The 6,653-nt window shown below is 38.4% G+C and overlaps 1 protein-coding gene across 1 annotated transcript; it reads right to left on the bottom strand.

Annotated features, from left to right (window-relative positions):
- Positions 1-1,201: 1,201 nt before the first annotated feature.
- Positions 1,202-2,561, bottom strand: LOC146630097 (serine protease 1-like). The gene is made up of 4 exons (XM_085355697.1): positions 2,392-2,561; positions 1,881-1,942; positions 1,441-1,583; positions 1,202-1,360 (listed from the first exon to the last, which is right to left on the bottom strand). The coding sequence occupies exons 1-4, from the start codon at positions 2,559-2,561 to the stop codon at positions 1,202-1,204; spliced, it is 534 nt and encodes a 177-aa protein (XP_085211823.1).
- Between the last annotated feature and the right edge of the window lie 4,092 nt (positions 2,562-6,653).

Genomic DNA, 6,653 nt, shown 5'->3' with positions numbered 1-6,653 from the left:
TTTCACAAAATCTACATGCATTAAATGGATGCGTTGTGTGCTTTTCAGTAGCACTCTGCTATTAATGTGAATAATAGCATTTAGCAGCATTCACATCACTGTAAACTTGAACAGGATGAATGCTACTATACTGATGTGACAGACTACAAATCTGTTCTCCACTCTCTGAATTGGTGTACACGAGTCTCTGTGCTGAGTCTGCTCAACAAAGTGTTTGGGTTTGCATGAATTCAAAAGCTGTCATTTAAAACCAGCTCTATTACCAGTTTGCTTCTTGTGCAGGTGGAGTCGCAGGGGGATTTTGAACTGTCTGTATTGTATAATGGTACTTTAAATACTTGATGATTTGGTGGACTGGCCTCTATGTGGTTAAGAGACTGAAACAATGCCGTGCAGGTTTCTCCTCTGATCTGCTTTTTCTTAAACTGTTTTTGAAATTTACTGGTCAACATGACTGTGCCATTGCATCGGGTTTTAAACTAAAGTGACCACCGTAAAGCTGATGTATTATATTAAAATCTGTTATTCTTAGACACTGCTGTAGGTCATCCAAAAATTACATTTCTTTTGAAGGCAACACTAAAAGCATGACATTAAGACTGAGCTGAGCCCTCCTAAAGGTTTGATGCTGGAGTCGTCCCTGATTGAGTGCTTCTCACACATTTATGATTTTGAACAATTTACAGAAAATAATATCAACAGTAAGTACTTTTAAAGATTAAACATATAATAATAGTTGCTAAATTCATGCAAGTCAAATAACTGATTGATCAACTACAGAAACAAAATTGTACTTCATGTGTTTCACGAGCACAAATCTTCATCTGTAAAATAACAACTAAAGATGTCAGATATTTGTAGTGAAGTTAAATGTACCAATTTCCACTTAGAAGCAGCGGAGAAGAAGCCACAAATGTGATGGAAAGACCAAATAAAATAAAATAAAGTACAAATTCCTTACATTTGTACTTTACTGTAGTAATTGTACTTAATATCATCTGGCAAAAAGGACCCAACAACCTTCATGCAAACTTCACAGTTTCTGAACAACTGAATGATCTACTTGATGCCTGAAACTACATTGAAAACACACATGACATATTTATATTTTAACAATCGAAAGTTCACATGTAGAAACAATTCACACCGAAGCAGCTTCTTGCAGAGCGGACTGTTTATTTTGAATGTTATTTTAATTTTATTATTTTCCATTACTCCGTGTAATGACTTGATTTATCCAACCAATGTAAGAGCAGACCTTCAGAGAAATAGTTGGTCCGGTACAGGCAGGTTCACAACCACCAACATGCACACCATGAATCTTGTTGTTTTTGGCCATCACTCCACCACCAGAATCACCCTGAGAGAGAAAACATAAATATTTTGTACCAAAACATCTGATAATGATACAGATAAAATGTTGGCAGCATGGTAACTCACCTTACATATGTCCACTCGAGGTTCTTTGTAACACATCGTGTTTCCATTTGGCCATAAGAATGCTGAATTACATGGATGGAGGTTAAGCTCACACTCAACAACATGCATCTTTGCACACTGGAGATGAGGCGGTTCATCAGGGACTAGAGAAAAAAGGAAAATAACAAAAGCTACTGCATGTTTCATGCAAGGAAATCAGCTATTGAAAGAAACATGCTTTGCCTCGTTTCTGGAACAAAATGTGTTCTTTAAAAGAAGCTGAGCAGCATTTAAAAAGGAGGGAAATTGACAGTATATCCACAAAAAAATGAAATAAATACTTTATGTCATCACAGTTTTCAAATAAAATGAAAAAGTAACTATAACAGGCACACAAGACAAAATCAAAGTATAATATAAACTAAAAAATTGTGAAATAATCAAAACAATACTGGTCTTACGTTTGTTGTAGTTTACATCAACCGTATAGCCACCATGGCCTGCAATCTGAATGACATCCATCCTACAAATTAAAAAATAAATAAAATTCCATCTCCATGTCTGCAGGCTGAGTATTTCCAGTTCACTCTAAGTCAGCTAATCTTTTCAGATTCAAACATTTTATTAAAACATTACATTTCCTTCCATTTCCTCATGCTCGTGTTTTATTGTCAGTTATTATAGATCATGGATGTAGCTCCTAAGCAGGTACCTAAAATCAAAACCAGAACCCTCTGCTCAATATTCAAGTCTCAGTTACATTATTGTTAATAAAGAAGCTCTGCAGTCACTAATGGGGGTTTGTAACTTCAAAAGCATGATGTCATTTTGTTCATAGACTACAGATGTTGCTACATTTTTTTGCTCTTCCTGGAAGTTTAAAAAACCAACCAACTAAACAAGAAAAATACATATTATGTCAACATATTCCAGAATTCAAACTTTACACTTAAAAGGTTACTCAAAACTCACTTTTTGCGACGTGTACATTTAGGGAAGACAACAGGCTTAATCTTATTCTCTGGTGGGTCGATTTTCAGAAGCATGATGTCATGTTTTCCTGTTTGGTCCTCAAAGATTTTGTGATCAATAATTGTCACCATTCTTCCTGGACCTGGATGAATTCCTACATATGCAGACATAGTCCTAAACAATGGAAATGGTAAAAGAACAAAATACCAGTAATGATTTTTGTCTCTGGACTGGTTTTTTTTTTTAAATATGTGAAACAGTCATTTCTCACCATCCAGGTTGATCTTTCCAGCAGTGAGCTGCAGTTAGAACCCACTGGCTGTGGATCAGAGAGCCGCCACATAGATGATGGTAATGTGTTCCATGGGTCAGAGTTATGTGCACGTGATACAGACGATCATTTTTCTCACAGCTATGGTCGTGAAAGATTCTCTTGTGCAAATCCACCTCTGTGCACACCGTGAAACCTGAGAGAAGAGTAATATACTTACAGATGGTTGGCTTACCACCTGAACAACATATTGTGCAGCAACTATACTCGCAGTCCCAATTGTTCTGTTTCACAAACTCTTTGCCTTTTTCAGTGATATAGATGCAAAGCTCAGTGACAGTTATTTATTTGCTTCAGTAGCTCATTAGGGTCTGTCTCAAACTTTTTATAAAAGCAGTATAAAAAAAGCATGAAACATCAGTTGTTCAGTTAATGTGATATTGGCTCACTTGATATAACAATTTCTTTTCTTTTATTTGTCTTGTACATATCGTTATTGCACTTCCATAAGTGACAACATTGAACACCGATGTTTGACAGAAACGAATCCACAATGTCTCATTCACTCAGTACAAAACCTTGAGGCTGTTTTCCTGCCTTAGTGAACAAAGATATGAAATGCTATTTGATTATGAGTAAGCTCAAAATGAAGTTCATTGTTCTGTGACATACAGCTGTCTTACAGCCTTAAAACTTTTTGTGTGGGCCTCTTTCAGTGGTCACTTATTGCACTCTTAGTTGTTAATACTCAATATTCAGTTTTTCCCCATGCAGGTTAATCAGTCATGTTTGCATGGTTGTAAAATAAACATATTCATTGTTAATTATTGATAATCAATAAGTACATAACCTAAGAAGTTGTTTCACATCCTCCTGAATCATATCTTGATATTGTTACCTTTTTAATAATAGCACAACTTTAATCAATTGAATTCTTTCACCTCAGGTGTCTATTTCCAAATCCACTCTAAGCTTCTTCAGAGCGGTTGGTGTGTGTGTGTCCAGGTGGCAAAGACCTTAAGGTCAGATTTGTGATATTTGGCTGTATAAATTAAAATATGCATACTATATGATGTGATTGCAGAGAGATTCAGATGGTGCAAGAGGAGATTTAATGGTTCATTACCTGGACACAATTTAAACTACCATTTATCACAACTACCACCACCATCACCCAGGACCTGAAGTGGGAGCCCACCATCACCTCCGTCATTAAGAAAGCCCAGCAGAGGATGTACTTCCTGAGGCAGCTGAAGAAATTCAACCTGCCAACACGGACGATGACGCAATTCTACACTGCAATCATCGAGTCCATCCTCACCTCCTCCATCACTGTGTGGTACGCTGGAGCCACTATCAGGGACAAACAGAGACTGCAGCGTGTTGTGCGCTCTGCTGAGAAGGTGATTGGCTGCAGACTCCCATCTCTGCAGGACCTGTACACCTCCAGGACACTGGGGCGTGCAGCTCGGATCACAGCTGACCCTTCTCACCCTGGACACAGTCTGTTTGACCTGCTCCCCTCAGGCAGGAGGCTCCGGTCCATTCGCACCAAAACCTCTCGCCATAAGAACAGTTTCTTCCCCTCTGCTGTCGGACACATGAACAATAACCGTATGACTGTTCCCACCACTAACACATGACCCTACGCTGTGTTCACTGCATCATTCCATGTTTGGCACTGATCACCACCTGCACTCATGTATATATCATGTATATATCTATCTACTTAGCACTTTTAATTCTTACTCTTATTTTTATTTTCATGTCTATTTAAACGTAATTTATAACAGTATGTTTGCACTGAAGCACCGCAGCAATTTCCTAATGTTGTAAACCTGCTCAACATTTGGCAATAAAACCCTTTCTGATTTCTGAACTAGCTTGTAGCAGTATTTCTCTCTTTCTCTTTCTTTTCCACACATGCATGAGCGTGCAGTGGCGTGTGAGCACCTACAGAGTTAGTTTTTCGAATATATTTCAAATATGGACCCAAATGCAGAACTCAGGAGACAAAGGATGAACTCAAAGATCAGCTTCAATGCAGTAGCAAAAAATACAAAAACACAGTGGCAGGGCAGCAGCAGGGAAACTGGATACTAGCAAAACCAGGGAAACACTGAGGAAGGAAACAATACAGAGAGGGAGGACACAGCAACCAATTAAGACAAACTGAGGGAGTAAATACACAAGGAGCTCAGGACAAACAGGAGACACCTGGGAGGGCAGCTGAACCTAAATAAGAAAACGAGACAAGCGACGTAAAACTAAATAAAAACCACAAGAGACAACAGACTAACACAATAAGTAACTTGGTGTGCAAGAACAGAAACGCAGACGTGACACAGAACGCAGGACAATGGAGGTAAATAAACTCACTGAACTATTTTTACAAATTACAAAAGGAGATAGTCTGAGAAATAAGCTCGAGGCTACAAAATTCAAAGTAACCAGAACAAACTAAGCATAAAGATGAAAGGTGAAAATTTAAATCACAAATAAACTAAGAAACAAATTGAAACTATTTAATAATAACAGCAGTATCTTGGGCTACGTCCACACGTACCCGGGTATTTTTGAAAACGCAGATTTTTCTATGCGTTTGCACCTTTCGTCCACACGTAAACGGCGTTTTCGGTCACTGAAAACGGAGATTTTTAAAAACTCCAGCCAGGGTGGATATTTTTGAAAACTCAGTTTTTGCGTTTACGTGTGGACGAGAAAAACGGAGAAAACGCAGCGTCAAAGGTGTGCGCATTTTTTGACATCACACTGTGCGCCAGGTTATTGTTTCGGTGAAATGAATTTCTACAATGGCGGACTTACACAAAATACCATTACTGTTCATTTTACTCTCTGCAGTGTTTAAATGCTTACACAGTTACGGTCACTCCACACATAGGACTCAGTTCTGCTTCTATGCGCCATCTTTGTTTACTCTTTCCCACCCAGGCTGACTTCTGATTGGCCAACATTTCTACATGGATAGGAATATAGCGCCATCTGCTGCTTTGGCATGTTCCTAGCAGCGTTTTCCTTCGTCTTTGGCTTTTACGTGTGGACGGGATTTTTAAAAAAAACGAAAACGGAAAATCTCCGTTTTCAAAAACACCCGTGTACGTGTGGACGTAGCCTTGTTTTGTGTTTCTGGCTTCTAGGGATTCTAGAAGTGGAAAAATGTACTTGATGGAAGGGAAGAGCAGTCATGCTGTCAAAATGTAAAGTAAAACATGAGTTGAATCTATTAATTTACACACTTTTCTTATTTGCCTTTCCATCATACTGTGTCATAATGTGCTATTTCTTCTCTGCTGTGCTGAATTTCACAATAGAAGACGACCATTTGGCAGCCACTGTGCAGAGCTGTGGCCCAACGTTTTAAGTTTTAGTTTATTTTTGATGTTTATGGTTTATTTTTAAGTTCATTAGGTTATCTAAGCTCATTTGTTTATTTAGATTCCTCTTGTGTCTTCTACCCCTGTGTTTTAGTCTCCCTTTGCCCTCTTATGTTATCAAGTTTATATTGTCTTGTATGCGTCTCATGTTTCCTTTTTTATTTTGAAGGTCTGTGTCCTATGTCAGTGTAGTCAGCGTTGCTTCCTTTGTCTCGTTATGTCAGAGTAGTGTCAGCTGTTTCCCCATGTGTTTCCACTTCCCCCTAATCACCCTTGTGTGTATTTATTCTGTGTGTTTCTGTTCATTCTTTGTCAGGTTGTCTGTTGTTCCATGTCTCCAGGAGTGTCCATGTTTATGCAACGTTCAAAGTTTTGTTCTTTGCATTTTGTGTTTAGCATTTAGTTTTCCCAGTTTAGTTCTAGTTAGGTTCTTTCTTGTGTGCATCTGCCTTTTGTTTTTGTACTCTTTCATCAGCCACATTAAACGGCTCGCTTTTAACCTGACCGTGTTTTACCCAGCAGACATTTATTTCAGTGACTCTTTTGAATTTAACGGACTTTGGATTATTTCCTGTGCAGGAGGAGAAGGAGGCTAT

Source organism: Diplotaxodon limnothrissa, linkage group LG6 (genome assembly GCF_057381915.1).
Source record: "Diplotaxodon limnothrissa isolate DT_005_m linkage group LG6, D_limnothrissa_male_GT1.1, whole genome shotgun sequence".
NCBI lineage: Eukaryota > Metazoa > Chordata > Actinopteri > Cichliformes > Cichlidae > Diplotaxodon > Diplotaxodon limnothrissa.
This window is presented reverse-complemented; position numbering and strand designations above follow the sequence as displayed.

Excerpts from the sequence above, each read along its gene's own strand:
- LOC146630097 (XM_085355697.1), bottom strand. The coding sequence starts at position 2,561 with ATGTCTGCATATGTAGGAATTCATCCAGGTCCAGGAAGAATGGTGACA. Across the intron at positions 1,943-2,391 it reads AAATGTACACGTCGCAAAAA|GATGGATGTCATTCAGATTG; the intron begins GTGAGTTTTGAG and ends TTTAATTTGTAG. Across the intron at positions 1,584-1,880 it reads TGATGTAAACTACAACAAAC|TCCCTGATGAACCGCCTCAT; the intron begins GTAAGACCAGTA and ends TTTTTTCTCTAG.